Raw genomic sequence first — 16,361 nt, 5'->3', positions numbered from 1 at the left:
GGGCAATTTATAAACGCCAATTAGTCTAGTCTGCATGTCTTTGGACTGGGCGGAAACCAGAGAACCCAGAGGAAACCCACCAAGCACGGGAAGAACATGCAAACTTCATGATCACGGACCCGAGTCAAACCCGAAATATGGAGGTGCAAGGCGACAATGCTAAACATTAAGCCACTCTACCGCCCTGAACATTGCTGGTACAATGAATTTCTATTAGTTGCACAACCGATATATTTGCACTTGGTTATAAGATTTTTATTCTGCATCGCTTTGTGAAAAACAGTAACATTAGAAACATGACAAGGAAATAAAATACTGCAAAACATCCTTTCTCATTTTTATCAAGAACTTAATGAACATTGAAAGAAAGGTGTATCCTGAGTTTGTTGACAAAACAATGTCTTAAGGCACTCTGTTACAGTACAGGCAAATAATAATAATAATAATAATAATAATAATATTTTCAGTAGCCTGTTTTTACTATGAAAGAATAAAACTAAGAGAGTGTAAAAAGCAATAAAGCATAGTAACCTCACTAGAAGGAAACAGGAAGGGAAAAGAAATAATGGCAGGACTTCATGGTCAAGAGATATCACATCAAACAATATAAAACAAGCAAATGTGTTTATATAGAGCTGTGCCAATCTAGAAAAAATAGTGTACTCAGATAGTGCACAGAGACAATTTAGACCAGATCATAGTTTTTTTTTTTTTTAAACAGCTCCCTACCCCACCCTTCCAAAAAGAAAAAAGTATGTTTTAGTTCTTGACTGTAGAATCATCAGGAGCATAAGGCTGTGTTTTAGCTTTATTCTTGCTGCAAGTGTACACCGAACATGATTAAACGTAAAAACCATCCATAATCCTTTTAGGACTTGAGTCAGTCATTCAAACATCAGGGTGTGTTAGCACCCTTAACATTCTCTGTTACTGCTAAAGGAAAAATGGAATAAAACTTCAATACGTAAAACCCTAAAAACAAATAAGAAACAGAAATATGGCTAAACATTTTTTAATAAATCTTATGTTATTACTTCTATTTTTTTAATAACCAGATAGAAACATTTCACCTCTACTATTGTAGTAACTTAGATTAATAATTTAAATTATTTAAATCCAGAACTTGTACAACCCAAAACGATTATTACAATGTTAGCTGTCAGAAATAAATCAGTTGTGGCTGAAACTTTACACTTTCGCAATTTAAGTGATGCTATATTATAAACAGACTTGACACATCTCCAAATCCAAACTCAGCCCAAATATCTTCTTTTCATTTCCCTTTCTTGGTGTGATGCATCCTTGATCACTTGGGCAAGGTCCGTTCCATTCTGAATTTCCGAATCATGGCTGAAAGCACCATGTGAGGTTAAAATGACCTTAATTTGACCCTTATTTGTGGTGCTCAGGCCTGAAGCAGTAATCATTCCAGCTTACTATCATATACAATCATTTCCCTATCTCAGATATTTCAGTCTGTTTGTGTCATGTGTTCAACACCATGCAGCGCTCATCAACCCCACAACAGTGACCTCATCATACCATGAAAACCTTAGAAATTCTTAGTTTGCCATGTTTCAATCCCTTGTTTCTTCCCGAGTCTTCCCAGGCGGGTGCTGCTGCTGTTATAATAGTGTTCAAGCATCTGTGAAATAAGAACATTTAAAAATGAGAACTAGAGAAATGATGTTGAAATGAAATGCAAATGACACAAAATCTGTTGCTTTTAACCTAAATGTAGAAATCACATGATAGTTAGTTCAGATCACATCAGACCAGAATGTGTAACAGGATGTATCTGTGTAAGTGAATGTGTAACAGGATAAAGTCCAGACCTGTGGTGACGGTCGACCGCCCTCGGGTGGCCTTGATATCGGCAAAAATTGTATAGGTATCATAACCAAATACAATGCCTGCGATAAGTCCAAACACCTGTAACAGAGGGAAAACAAACAGTTTATCCACTACTGCTTCACTGAGGCAGAAAACAACCGACCTGCGACATGCTTCTAACACCAGGTGTGTAAGAACTAGAGATGCACCGGTCGATCAGCCAGTGACCAGAATTAGCTGTTTTTTAGTTTAATCAGCCAGTGACCGATCACGCTGGACAAAACCATTCTGTGAGTGGCGCAACAGAAACATTTCTATTGCGTTACGTTATAAATAGTCATGTTAAAATGGGAATCATTAGGGGCCACCCAATATACTATCACGATACCCGGGTGCCGGCTTGATTTGTATGTCACGATTTTATCAATATGTTGAGTAAATTTATTAATTTTTTTTAGATTTGGGTTCAAAACAGCAAAGTTGCTCCTACAACATGAGATGTTATGCTGCCATTATTCAAAATAATGATAATAATAATAATAATAATAAAAAAAATTGTTTTAGTGTGACTTGAATCAATTGGAGTCATTTTTGGCACGTGAGCGACTAAGCCTTGCTCATCTTTCTGGTTGCCGATCAAAACTTGTTTGTGTCATTGGAAAGCCACAGGGAGCGAGTTTATATATATATATTTTTTTTTTTTTTTTTTGCCGTTTTGTGCAAGATTTAGTAAAGACATGATACCATAAATGTTAGCAAAAACAGCAGGAAGAAGAAAAGGGAGCCACTATCAGTTTCGGTTTTAAAGAAGCCGGAATCATAAATTAGGTTTAAGTGAGGTTGAAATGTCTATTTATTTCACATTTTACTTAATTTACATGTCTTCATATGCAAAAATATAAATATAGTGTTGGGAATTGGTCAAATTGGTGATATTTTTTGGGTGGCTGGAACAGATTATCTGCATTTACATCATTTTCTATGGAGAAATGCATTTCAAGTGGGTTAATTTTTAATGATACCATTGTAATTACAGGCTCGCAATATTTTTGCAAATTGCCATTCTAGGTACAAGGTATCGTGACAATATCGTATCGGGAGGAGACTGGTGATTTCAAGCTTAATGAACAGTTAAGTTTTCTAATTTAAGTTGTCTAAACTATTTGAACATTTTGGTCATCTTTATGTATCATATCATATCATATCATATCATATCATATCATATCTAAAGGAATTGATCCAGGTACGTTAAGTTTTATATCTGGCCCCATAGGTGACTTTTATTAAACATATAAAAATATCTACAGTATGAGACATACAATGTAACTGTTAAAAGTTTGAGCACATGTATAAAAAAATGTAATCAAAACTATATTAAAAAAGTTCTGACCCCGCCGGCAATGCGCGCTCCGTCTCCGGCTCCACCGATCACACAAATCAGAGAGGTGATGATGTACAGCAGTGCACCGATGGCAGCGCGGAACAAATCCTAAAGAGGCAAGAAAGAAAAGGTATGCTTAGCTATGCCTGTGTGTCTTTGCACATTCAGCACACACTGCTTTTCCTTTCCTGGATATACCCTTTAAATGAACCAGCATTAAAAACATGAACAAGTTTGACAAGCTCCACTGATCAGATGTAGCATTGACGCCACCACCACATGACATGAATAACACTGATTATCAGAGAAATAGATGTAGCACAAACTGCTGAAAAAAGTTAAAGCTAACTATAGTTACAGTAACTCAGTGCATCATAGCTTGCTGTGTATCGGGCTTATCCGGAAAAGATCCAGGTTGTTGATCCGGTCTTCGAATTCCCCAGATCAAGCATCCATGGAATGCACCGGACAAACAAGTCTGACCCATGGAGGCCCCACCTTGCAATTTAAAAGATCTGCTGCTATTGTTCTGGTGCCAGATACCACAGCACACCTTCAGAGGTCTCGTGTATTCATGTCCTGAGGGGTCATAGGCACAAGTGGAACCTAAAACCTAGTTGGTGTTAAGTAATGCAGTAACAGTTTTAGATCGTCATAATTAACACATACCTCAGTCAGCCATAACAATAAAACCATTAACATTAAAACAGCCTAGGTCCGACGTGATGATGTGAAGTCAGATGTTTCAAAACACAGCAGTAAAAGGAAGCTTTCCGAAGATATTATGCAGTAAAAGTCTTTCTATTCTGCACAGTTTCAGGAAGTGACGTGAAGTCAAGATTTTTTTTAAAACACGGCAATGAGACTAAATAAAAAAAAAGGAAGCTTTCCAAAGATACTCTGGTCAGCCATAACATTCTGCCTAATACTAAGTTTAATGCTGGTTTCAATAGAAAGCTGTCAGAACACACAGGTCACTACTGTTCTGGTGACAAAGAGGGGGTGGGGATGACGACTAAATACTCAATATTGGGCGGGTGGTCAGAATGTTATGGCTGATCAGTGTTTTATATAATGATTTCTTTAAAATTCTGCTTAAGTATTACGTATTGACAAGTTAGCTCCTAAATCTTTAATGGAGCTGTACATGTATTTAACGCTGTTTCTTATAGTTTCTTGTCATCGTTGGTACACATCCTCATGCTGGTGTTTTAATGTATGGAAATACCTTATGGAAATATCATACGTCTGTATATTACTTACACTCCAAAGCCAGTTGACGAGCAAAAACTGTTTATCCAGCTCCATCATGAAGACGACGAAGAAGATGATGGCGAAGACCATCTCACAAATCGCCACTGCCGAAAAGCCGCCATACCTTGACGCTGCGTAACAGATGATGACGATCAAGCTCAGGAGCTACGAAAAGACGCAGAGAGAGAAGGTTTAGATATTATGTAATATTATTTACGGATATTATTCTGCTGCTTAGACGTTCGTAAAACTATGTAAAATGTACAATAGATTCAATTATGTGTCAGTAATGACAAATAAGTTCTGGCACACCAACCACCTTTATTCACTTCATACTTCGAATGCTGGTCTGCGGTCACATGACCATGCCGCCTCATTGCTGCTGATGATGTCAGACTCATAACATTGGAACGGCCTTGTCTTATTTTATAAATAGTAGTTACTCTGAAAGCCAAATTCCAGCCCGTGTAGTAGCTTACATTGCTTACTCACTCCCCAACAGGACCACACATTTGTTCTTGTGTGTCTTTTAACACCCATGCTGCAAATTCTTCGTTCTCCGGGGAATTCCTGGGGCTACTTAGAACTTTTTTCTTCGTCTTTATTTTAATGACCAAACCTTGGTGAGAAAGGCGAGACGAGCGTGGCTCCCGTTCCCACTGAATTCCACACCTCATGCTAAAATTGGGGGTTGTGTACAGAGAAGCCTTATAGGGTTTCGCGCGAAGAGCCCATTACTCCGTGCTAAGTATACTCTGCTCATCTCTGGCGCTCGGATTACTTCATTTATTCCTATAGCTGTTCTATTTATTATGCTGCGGTTAATTTGCAGTAGGGACATACTAACTCCTATATGTACCCATATATAAATCCTATATGTACAGTATGTGTACAATATGTATGTAAATCCTATATTTTACTTTATTCTGTACAAACATACTACTAGTATTACCAGCGTACACCTGCGAACTCATATGTGTGAGCCGTAGCACATGATGCATGTATTCACAAATGATCTGCAAATACACAACAGAACCAAAGCGATGACTAGTAACTGCCAAGCAAGGGCACTTCTGCAGCAAGACCAAGGTGTTAAATCACTATTAACTCATCAAATGCTAAATGCAAAGGCAGGAATCAATCTACAACATCTAGGTTTCAGATTCCAACGAATAAGTGTGCAGTTAGGTTCCCGTGACTCGCTGTTGCTATAGCAAACGCAAAAGTGTTGCTAAAACAATGACCCAGGGAAATATGCCTACTTCTGTGCCCTGCTTACATGCAGCGTCCTTGAACATGTACTTAAACTATCTACAAGGCCTCTTTGCACATACGTACTGTTATCCAAACACACAGTCATGTGGCAGAAGGACGAGTTATAGAGTCATGTTAAAGAACCGGTCTTTACAACCATGGCAAGAAGAAAAATAAGCTTAAAATGTCGGATTACAACAGCAAAAGGATGCATGAAGCACGCACAAGATTTATGCACAAGCAGGTTTAAAGGTATTTCTATTAGAGTGGCTAGTGAGTGCATACTGTAAGTATAATAAACAATTAAAGTTTTTTACTGTACATCTTAAGAAACTACTTAAATATCCGAGCAACATCTCTACATCATTGTCCTAATAAAGAAAGCGATCATCATTGCATGACACATGCATTTTTTTAGCTCACAAAACTTTCCATATTTAGGATTCCTGCAGCAGCTTAGCATACGTTCATAATAATAATAATAATAATAATGTAATCTGACTTTCAATGCAACAGATTCAGGTCTGTAGGACCCAGAGTGTGACACTTTCACACCTACCACACCTACCACAGCTACCACAGCTACCACAGCTACCTGCTGTACTACATGAGGGAAATTTGACCTCGGGCTGACTTCGTGTCCAAATACGAGACATCATCATAGTGGTAATTAACGTCTCGTTTTCATCGCTCACATTGTTAATGGTTTAAAAAGTGCATTATTATGTCAGCTCCCGAGTGCGTCAGAGTTTGCACACATGCAGGCAGATGCAGTGCCTGGGCTTGCCTTACAGTGGTGAGAGTTTGAGGAACTGAAAGAAAGGGAGCATTTAAGTTAAGTCTAGAGGAAACGTAGACTGTAAAAGCACGGTACAGCTGCAGAAACCATTCATTTATTTTCCACTTTTGGTCAGGGGTACACTGATCATTTTTAGAAAGAATGCAAATTTTTTCCCCTCCCATATCCTCATTAAATATGAAATACTGTAATGGAAATGCTTATTTTAACTAGCTAGTTTTTAATAGGCTCTCAGTCTTGGACAGTTGTTGATTTATACAGTATATGTTATATTTATAAAGTTTATAGTTATATGATTTTCCAGGCAGGAACAAAAATAATAAGATAACGGAACATTTTACGCTAGAGAAATCATGACGATATGCATAATCAAGCACCCCACACTTTTATACAAGGGGTGTTCAAGTCAAACCAGGACTTCTGATTGTGCACAATGACAGAACACAGCAATGAGAGTAAAAACTCCCTTTACTTCTCTATATAATCCCCTGCTCCACTAATGCACTTATCCCAGCGTTTCACTAGAGCTTGGACACCATCAGGATAGACAGTTTTCTCAGTACACCGGAGCCATGATCAGTCTGCCTGCTTCACATCTGATACGCTGGCCTCCCAGGAACTCCAATAGCAATAACTCCCAGCTGACTTCCTGTAATGTGCAAGTGGTGTTTGGGTAGGATTGTGTGTACAGTTCCCACAGACAGATGCGCTTCTCCTGCAAGTTGGAGACATTTTATTCTCTGAATGTTCACGGGAATGACTGCGGTGGGCACCTCGGCCGGGATCAAAGGTTATTCAAAGGTATCGGGCCTTCTTTAATGTTTGCACCACTTAAATGTTGTACTGAGGCTAAGAGTCTCATGCGGTGCAGGAAGTCTTCTGTAAATGAGATCGTGGTTTTATGTCTTAATTCTCGAGAAATTTCATCACAAGTCCCTGTTTGACTTGAACACCTTTTGACGTTGTTGTTCTATATACAGCCAGAATTGATTTTTAAAATAATGTCTTTTCAAGAGGACAAAGAGTTTATTTTTATTCTTTAATTTTTTTTTTTATTTAAATGCATGTACAAAAATAAATAAAATATTAAATGAGCAAGATTGCATCATACATATAAACCTTAGGCAATATAAACTAATGTAAAGTCACAGATATACAGGGGCTGACAGGATAAAACCTGGTCCCCCCTCCCCATTAATTAACAACTCAAATAAATAAACCCATTCAATATTTAATACCACTGAAGGTCAGGATTCTGCCATTTTTGTACAGTATGTCCATACAATTTGTCCTTTTGTCATCGCTGACCTATATCTCACCTAACACTCACAATCCTCATTCATCCTGTAATGATAGCTTTCCTGTTCCACAGTGTCCAGGTCTCCAGCTTGCACCTGCTGAACAATAGTGCGACTGATCATTTATTTATTTAACCTGGTAAATTATTCACATTTATTCTGTCATGTCTAATAACCTACAGTTATCGTGTCTACTTGGGGACAGGGCTGTTTGACGATCTAGTTTATCTTATTAACCGTTGTATTCTGTGTGTAGTCAGTTACACGTCATGGTTACGCTGCACAGAAGTGCATTATTTTTTATTTTTTTAATTTATAATAGTATAAACATTTTATGAGGGCTGTACTGAAAGTAATGCAAAAGTGCGCATCAGTTTTTTTATTAACTTATGAGTCATTCAAATCGCACATGGGGTTGGTGGAGTGACTCTTTCTTTATACTCATCAAAGCCTCCGCCACAAGACATGCATTTGCACGATCGTCGGACCCAGCTCTCGAATCTTCTCTGAAAATTCCTTTTTGTCGCCAGGTCGTGCGAAAACCATCACCTGTTACAAAGAGGATTTTCAAAAAAAAAGGATTTGAGAGTCGGGTTTGACGATGGCACAAATGTATGACTTGTGATGGAGCCTACTGTATGTTCAGCAGTACGTTTGTATAGAGGAGGATTTCATCCAACAACCTGCCTGTCCAAAAACCCAGTTGAAAAAGTTATGCCCAATTTTGCATTACTTTTGGTACAGCCCTGGCATTATAACTGGTCATTGTCAAGTCTCACCTACTAACCAATGAGCACTTTTTGAACAAATTAACAAACCAAACTGCATTTTTTTTCTTGTTGCTGGGATGCTGATTTTTCACCATGTAGACCATTTCACCATTTTATTTATTTTTTTCTAAATGCCACTTTGGGGATTTGTGCTCACTCAGCCACATAAGCATTAGTGAGGAAAGGCACTGATGTCCGGGGTGCAGTAAGTGTTTCCGGTCATCCCAAAGGTGTTCAAGTAACCCACTTCCATGGATCCTCCCACTCCAACCTTGGCAAACCATGACTTCCTCAACCTCGCTTTGTGGAAAGAGACATCATCATGCAACTCTACAGCAAAGGCATTCTATACAATAGGGTGCTTTAGTTCAATGTTGTGGCAACATGAGAACATAAATATAACCTGCCTTATTTGAAGGTAAAACCTTAACATACTACAGTAAAAATACAAAAATAAAATAATAATGTACGCTTGATGGTGGTATTACCCAGCGACACCGAAAAGGAGAGTTTAGTATTAGCATTCGTCAGCGCATCTGTGCATCGCATGGCAACCGAATACACTTGGAAGGAAACACCAACTGACATCTTCTCATGTCTAGAGTGATCTCCACACAAGAGAGTATCAGGATCTCACCTACACTTCACAATGTCTGGTTGGCCAAAAAGTGAGTATTTCATCATGTTTTAACTTTATTCGTCCTCTTGCCATGATCTCTTAATCAATATAATCAATGCAAAGTCACAGACTCTCCTCTCTCTTGCAGTGGCACTTTGCTAGGTTGCTGTTATACAGTATAGTTTTGTGAACGGATGAAGCTCAACGCACAACAAAACTGTTGCCTAGGAAACGGCATGCACACACTATACTGAAACCACAGTTTACTGGAACTTGTGCTTATTTTGGGTTGCTGGGAGACCTTCAGATTACAGAGAGCTGAAAATGGCATTGAGATGGAGAGATTGTGTCATCTTTACCTAGTCAGGTCCAACTGATTTTAGAAAATGATGCACAATATGAAAGCCCTTATGAGTATCCATCTCCATCATGGATTGAGTCATTTTTCATAAGGTATAACTATAACAAATAATGCGTTGTTATGTAGTATACCGACTATGTTCAGTAGTCAAACAGCACCTCTCTCGACTAACCATCTCGTCACATTTACAGGAAGTTTAAAGTCCAGAAATCCTGTGTGTACAGGTATGCACCTAATCTAACACTCCCGGATCTGATAGTCGGCCGTGCCTACATGCCACGATTAACTGAAGCACCCGTGTTAGGGTGTGGTTTTGAACTCTGAACGTAAAAGCATTAAAGTCTATTCGTCTAAACATTCCGTAATGCAAGTTGTTTCTTATTGTCTTATCAACCGTGCTCGTCCGAGCGTTCCGGGCAGCCGAAAAAAGGGCAGACTTTCCAGAGGAGAAGCCTGGTGAAGTAGAAGGCACGCATTCTTCACAACCCACGCTTCTGAACTGACGCCAGCATGGGGTACGCTCATAAATTCCCGCCAGCGCTTTTCCTTTAATACTTTTTCCCCCTCTCAGAGTCCGCTTAGCCTGACAAATGTTTAACACTGTCGGCAAACCCTCGTACGTCTTAATGAAATACAAGCGCTGGGCCGGTTAAGCTGCGCTCAAGCTTTGGACTTTGGAGCATGTGTGTTATGTGTTACGGCAAGCCACATTTAGGAAAATAATGTTTGTTTCCATTCACTTTTTGGTTCACAGTCGCTTTAGGGAAACTAAAAAAAGCCACTTTTCAATTTCCATGGTAACAAAAGGGCCGATGGTGTGCCGTCTCTGTTCCTAAAAGCAGAATATAGTTGAAACCACATTGTGTTGTGCTGCAAAATCCAAAATGCATAAACAAGTGATAGAGTCGTAACAGACACCCTTACAGTTAAGCAAGATTTGCAACCCAAATCAGTTGGATTGTCGAGGTCTGTGCAGGCTATTAGACCATTAGAGCATGGGTGCGACAGGGTGGGGGTAAAAGGTGCCGCAAGCTGCCAGTCCTTTTTTATCCTGATATGTATTGAAGCTTTATGAGGAGAGGAGACTGGCACAAGCTGCCTCTGTGAACCTCAGTGGCTGACTGAACTCCAGAGAACGCACAATGAGCCTCTGTTCACGCTGGCAGTACTGTCTCTTTACAGACGCCTACTGCTGAGAGATCAGCAAACACTCGTTCTACACACACACACTGAGCAGGCATCAAGCAGTTGTGACAGATACACACGCGACACGCTTCAACAACAAGAGAGACAGAAACGCGCGCGCACACAAAAAACGTCCAGTAGATCGATTGCGATTACAAATTTAATTAATCTTTTGTTTTACAATTGAAAATCGATACACACCTTTTAAACTGTTGAAGTAAACTTATAATTGCTTAATGGTCTAAAAATGGATAAATCTTATTAAAAATACACCACCAGCTTTGGCAGAAAATACAAACCGCCTACATCTTTGCAAATACTCACATTTTATATATATATATATATATATAAATACATAAAATCAACAGTCAAGTTATGGTCTATGGCTAAACTTTGCAGCTCTCACACATGGGTTATGGTTTGCAACCGCACTTTAGGGGCCCCTTCCTGTGGAAGTAAGCAGGTTTTAGCTACAATCAGCCACACCAGTATAAGACTACGTGGATACCCGAATAAACATGCATGGATTATACGGTCCGAAAGGTATATGAACAATACACTGCATACAGTAAGTACTTATTCCTCTTTATTAAAAAGTGAATTTAAAGGAATATAGACTAAAAAACTTTTTTTCCCCCCACAGTGTGCAAAAGTATAGCAAGCCTAATGTCACCATGTTTAAAGTCCTGCATGGAGATATGTAAGGTCATGGGATACAAGCGGACATAACAGGACAACTCTGATTAACAAGCACTTGCTAGATGAAGGCGATATTAGTCAACAATACAGCAAGATTCCGAGATTGTTCGCACACAGGAAGCGCACTAATTGTAAATGGCACAGCATGATCTGCAGCTATAAAACGTGACCGACAAAATCAGCACCAATAGATAGAAAAAAATTTGCATAAAATATATGTTACAAATATATATTTTTAAAAATTTCTTAGCTGCTTCTCAGTATAAGAAGGCTAGAGTCGTTCTCTTACAGTGGCAACTTTCGGTCAGTAGTAACACCTTAAACCACTGACCTGCCCCTGTCCTGATATTAATATCTCCAAAGACTCTAATATGTCACTCCCAAGTTACACAAGCTTTGTCATCTTTGAGATCATGCAAGTGCAAGAGGATGGATATCTTTCTCCTAAACAGTTTGAGTGCTAAGATGTAGCTGGTCAGTATAACCTGTGGGTGACGTCGCATGGTAAAGGAGAGCTGGCAGGATGATGGAGGATAAAATGTGGAATTAGAAATTCGAACTGTTTACATGGACGATCTGAACTGATGAGATGTGCTGTGAGATGCTCAAAGCAAGTATATATTAAAATATAACGTGTTTTTTTTTTTTTTACATATACAAAAGTGGTTCTGCTCACTTTGAAATAGTTAATTTGCTGGAAATACAATAAATCAGCCTTATGATTAGTTACAGGAATTCAGATGCTTCACTAGCTATAACACAGTGAGCCAATCAGCATGGCTTCCTCAGCATGGGGAAAAAGGTCTATGGTCTAAGACTTTTATGTAAGAGTAAGTTGTTCTCAGTGAGTTTAGTGATCAGGAATGGAAGCTAAATTTCCCACCCAGAAACGTGTCACGTTACCTAACTTTACCCCTACATGGGGCAAACGTGTGCAGAACAACTATTTTTATTCCAGCATTGAGTAATGATTAGATCAAGTGTTTACATGGCTAATATTTAGCTTTTAAACAGATTATTACAGGTTTACACCTTTAACATGACTGATAAATCATTCCGATCAGGACGGATCGAATCGGACTGATTGCATGTAAATACCCTGTGTCTACCGGACCATTACTAATGTAGAAGTTAAGCAAAAGTTTTATAACTATATTTTATGGCTCATGTGAGAGAATACCTCAGCTCAGTGAACTGAAATACCTGTGGATGAATCATGGATTACTGACTCTGGCATACTTTAAAATACAGAAGACTCCTTTTTTTTTTTTTTTTGCAGAAGCTACATGTTCCGGCTTCTTATTTAAAGCATTTCCTTCCCAGCTGAAACTCGAGCAGTTTTTACATAGCCACTGTGCCATTACATTGCGTCTGCTCTATTCTGGGAGAAAGCCGTTGGACAGGCTGGGGCGGAATACTGTTTATTTTACTGCTAATTATGTGACAGTTAACTTGAAATTTCTGTGAAGTAGGGCAAAAGACTATATAACTAATATATTAGAACCACTGATATATTACGCACGTAGTCATCGCTACTGATGTGTAAATAAATTTGAGTCAGGGTTGTTGGAAAGTTGGAGCACAAGCGCATACCAAGACTTTGCAACGGTTGCTTTACTACGTACTGATGATGATTCCCATCACAGTTCCAAATATATTTCATAAGCATCTCGATCAAGAACTAAAGAGTGGAAGTTGTGGTCAGGAAATTGCATCACTAATGCCTGATGCATATTACCCTTTTATTTGCTGTGTCCTTCAGGCATTTACACTGAAAAGGATAAAAATATAACAGTGTTCTGATCATGCCAAGCTTTACTGCCAAAACCATTAAACTGGCTAAACATTGCATTGCTGTGAACACAAAACAGAGTCTTGTCTGATTGTGCTGCTTTCTGGAGGCACTGTGCATGTCAAAGCATGCACAAAATACATTGATGAGTGAGTGGGTGGGTGTGTGTGTGTATGTGTGGGTGTGTGTTTGTCTCGCGTGTCATGCTGTCGTCTTTGCAACATTTCCAGCACTAATACGCCAAGTTGTTCGCGGTGCCTGGAAGATGCCACTGTTAACACACCATATTCAAATGATGCAGTACAGCCCTTACCATTACACCGGTTTGGTTAAATAACCATCTTACCAAATGTCCATCAACCGAACACACACAGACAAAACTTCCCTGCACAAATGAAATAACCAGACTCTTAATGTGCAACAAAATTTCAATAAATAAAAGAAGCGCTCATTACAAACTTAATCAAAAAACCTTTCATTTACATTCGTAGCAAATATGCAAGACAGTCTTATCTGTCTTGTCTGGTTAATCTTTTGATTTTTTTTAAAAAAAGGTAAAGTGCAATACTGTCCAATAGTGTGTTTCACAAGGATTGCTGTTTCACGCGCTGTTGATTTGAAAAAAACTGTGGAAGCTGGAAGAACACGCCACTTTATTCAAATAAAAAGAAAAAAAAACAACAACAACAAAAAAAAAAACATTCAACTACTCTTCTTAGTTTGAACTACTCAGACTAGTCCAATACAGGCAATCTGTGTTTGACACGCACTTATAGTTTAGAAAAATCAGATAACAGGATAAAATTCTAGGAATTTAGGTGTCACTGCATTGACCAGACAAAAACAAAAAAACCAATGCACACCTTGTTCGAGGGCCTTTAGTTTTGGTTTCTGTGCCCAATTCATGTGTGAAAATGAATCCTTATGTTCCCTGATCTACTCTTTCACAATCTGAGTCCTGAAATATATACCTGTGCCATCATGGAGGATGCAATACCCTTGTTATTCAACACAATCAGGTAGTCGGCTGACTTCATTTTTTGCAGACTGAAGCGACCCCAGATCATAACACTGCCTCACACATCTGAACTTATCAAACCACGAGGGTTTTTGATTAGTCTGACTAACAAGTGGCCACGCAGCCGTTTAGTCTTCTTGTCACATTGTGTGCATGTGCACGTGCTCTCACTTTCACTATCAAACACAGCTGCCATTTCAACTGACGACTTCACTAAGTTCACTAAGCATTTAAGTGATCTCAGCTCATGGTGGAGAAAGCCAAATGAAGAACTGAGGTCAACAAATGGCTCGTATTAGAAAGCCTGACACAAGGATTGTATCATGGCATTGGTCAGAAGTTGAGTAGAGCAAACAGGTGAACATTTATGACCCTTGACCTTCGTAGCAAATGGCAAAAAAAAAAAAAAAAAAAGCCCATGCCACTATACAATACATATATTTATCCTGTTAACCTGTTATCTCTGGTATTTACAGTTACAGCATGGATATACAGTAGAAACACTAACATAGAGAAAAGTTTTTTTAATTAAAAGTAAATGATTCATTTTACAACATTGAGACACTGTAAAAAAAAAAAAACTATCACTAAGCTGAACAGATCCACTAGTGGCAAATATATACTAAAAAAAGATTTTTTTTTTTTTTATGTGTGTTTTGAATGTTGTGAAACTGGTTAAACTGATGTTTGAAAACATATTCAACGACTCAACATGACTTCAAAGGAAACGCTACATACAGTATAAATAAACATAATCATTAAGGCTACATTGTTGCCATGTGGAGACCTACAGAGACAGAGCTACTGTAACTCCACTACACACTCCACACAGAGAGACGTTTAGGTCAAAGTGGTGTCAAGGTGTGTAAAGAAGAGCTGACTTACTATTTCCACAGACAGTATGGTCCCTTTCCGGGTGCGCATGTAAGCCTTGAGTTTGTCCACAGCGCTCGGACTCGCTTCTGTATCTGCCATTTTAATAAGCAGATCCGCGACTCTGCACCAGGACAACCAGAGAGACGTGTGGACTCAAACCTCCTGACTGGGGGTGAAGAAATATATATAAAAGTGTAAGAGAATATCCAAAAGGACTTGAATATACAGGAAGGAAAGCGACTCTGGAGTGAAGTGAAGTGAAGTGAAGTGAGCAAGATGAAGAAGGAGATCAGAAGGAGGCGGGTAAAAGCGGAATACTTTACAATCTTTCCTTCTGTGTCGGAAAGAGTGAGAGAGAGAGAGAGAGAGTGAGAGAGAGAGAGAGAGAGAGAGAGGAAAAATGGGGCGTTGTCTGTCTCTTTCTCAAACACACACACACACACTCTCTCTCTCTCTCTCTCTCTCTTTGAGGTTTGCTCAGAGCTTGCTCTTGCCATATTATTACAAATATTTGTTTCTTTTTTTGTGTCTTTTTCATGCAACTAAATGTTGCCAAATCCACCGGTTTTACGCAATTGATTGATATCCTGTTCCATTTAAGGGTTATAATCTGGGGGTTGTTTGTGTTTTGTAAGTTGCTAGCCCTATTTATTTATTTATTTTTATTTTTATCTGTTTTGGCAACAGATTTACACCAAACACTCTCCACGGGAAATGACTCGACACACATCACAACCAGAGGCGCAATATTTCTATGAAAAAAGGAAACACACAATGTTTTTTTTTTTTTTTTAACCAGTGAGCTGCCTGAAGATGGATATTGTTACCTATGGTTCATTACTATTTCTGTTTTTTTTTCTCCTGTTTTTATTTTGTAAATAAAAGTTTTCATGTCTCAGACATTGTGTTCAGTGCAAAGGGGGAAAATACTTTACTAGTCTTATTATTATTTATGCATTTTCAAATTATTTACTTTTTATCATTATAATTTTCTGAAATCTAGGACAGACTAAAAAATAGCTTGTTTTAATGCTGTAACATAAGTGCTATACATATACAGTAGTGAGTATATTGTACAGTATATGACTGGTTTATATAAATGTCTCCCTCTTGTGGTCATGTAGCAAAATGCATCAACATGCGTTACGTTTTTTTAATGATAAATAAGCCTTTTTTGTTACGTAATGCACCTTTAAGTGTATATTTTTTTAAAGCTTGACTT

The 16,361-nt window shown here is 38.5% G+C and overlaps 1 protein-coding gene across 1 annotated transcript; it reads right to left on the bottom strand.

Annotated features, from left to right (window-relative positions):
* Positions 1 to 229: 229 nt before the first annotated feature.
* Positions 230 to 15,487, bottom strand: plp2b (proteolipid protein 2b). The gene is made up of 5 exons (XM_053503115.1): positions 15,149 to 15,487; positions 4,478 to 4,633; positions 3,224 to 3,322; positions 1,836 to 1,932; positions 230 to 1,645 (listed from the first exon to the last, which is right to left on the bottom strand). The coding sequence occupies exons 1-5, from the start codon at positions 15,236 to 15,238 to the stop codon at positions 1,638 to 1,640; spliced, it is 450 nt and encodes a 149-aa protein (XP_053359090.1). The 5' UTR covers positions 15,239 to 15,487; the 3' UTR covers positions 230 to 1,637.
* Between the last annotated feature and the right edge of the window lie 874 nt (positions 15,488 to 16,361).

Source organism: Clarias gariepinus, chromosome 9 (genome assembly GCF_024256425.1).
Source record: "Clarias gariepinus isolate MV-2021 ecotype Netherlands chromosome 9, CGAR_prim_01v2, whole genome shotgun sequence".
NCBI classification, from domain to species: Eukaryota; Metazoa; Chordata; class Actinopteri; order Siluriformes; family Clariidae; genus Clarias; species Clarias gariepinus.
The sequence above is the reverse complement of the archived record's forward strand: the minus strand, read 5'-3'. Positions and strand labels throughout refer to the sequence as shown.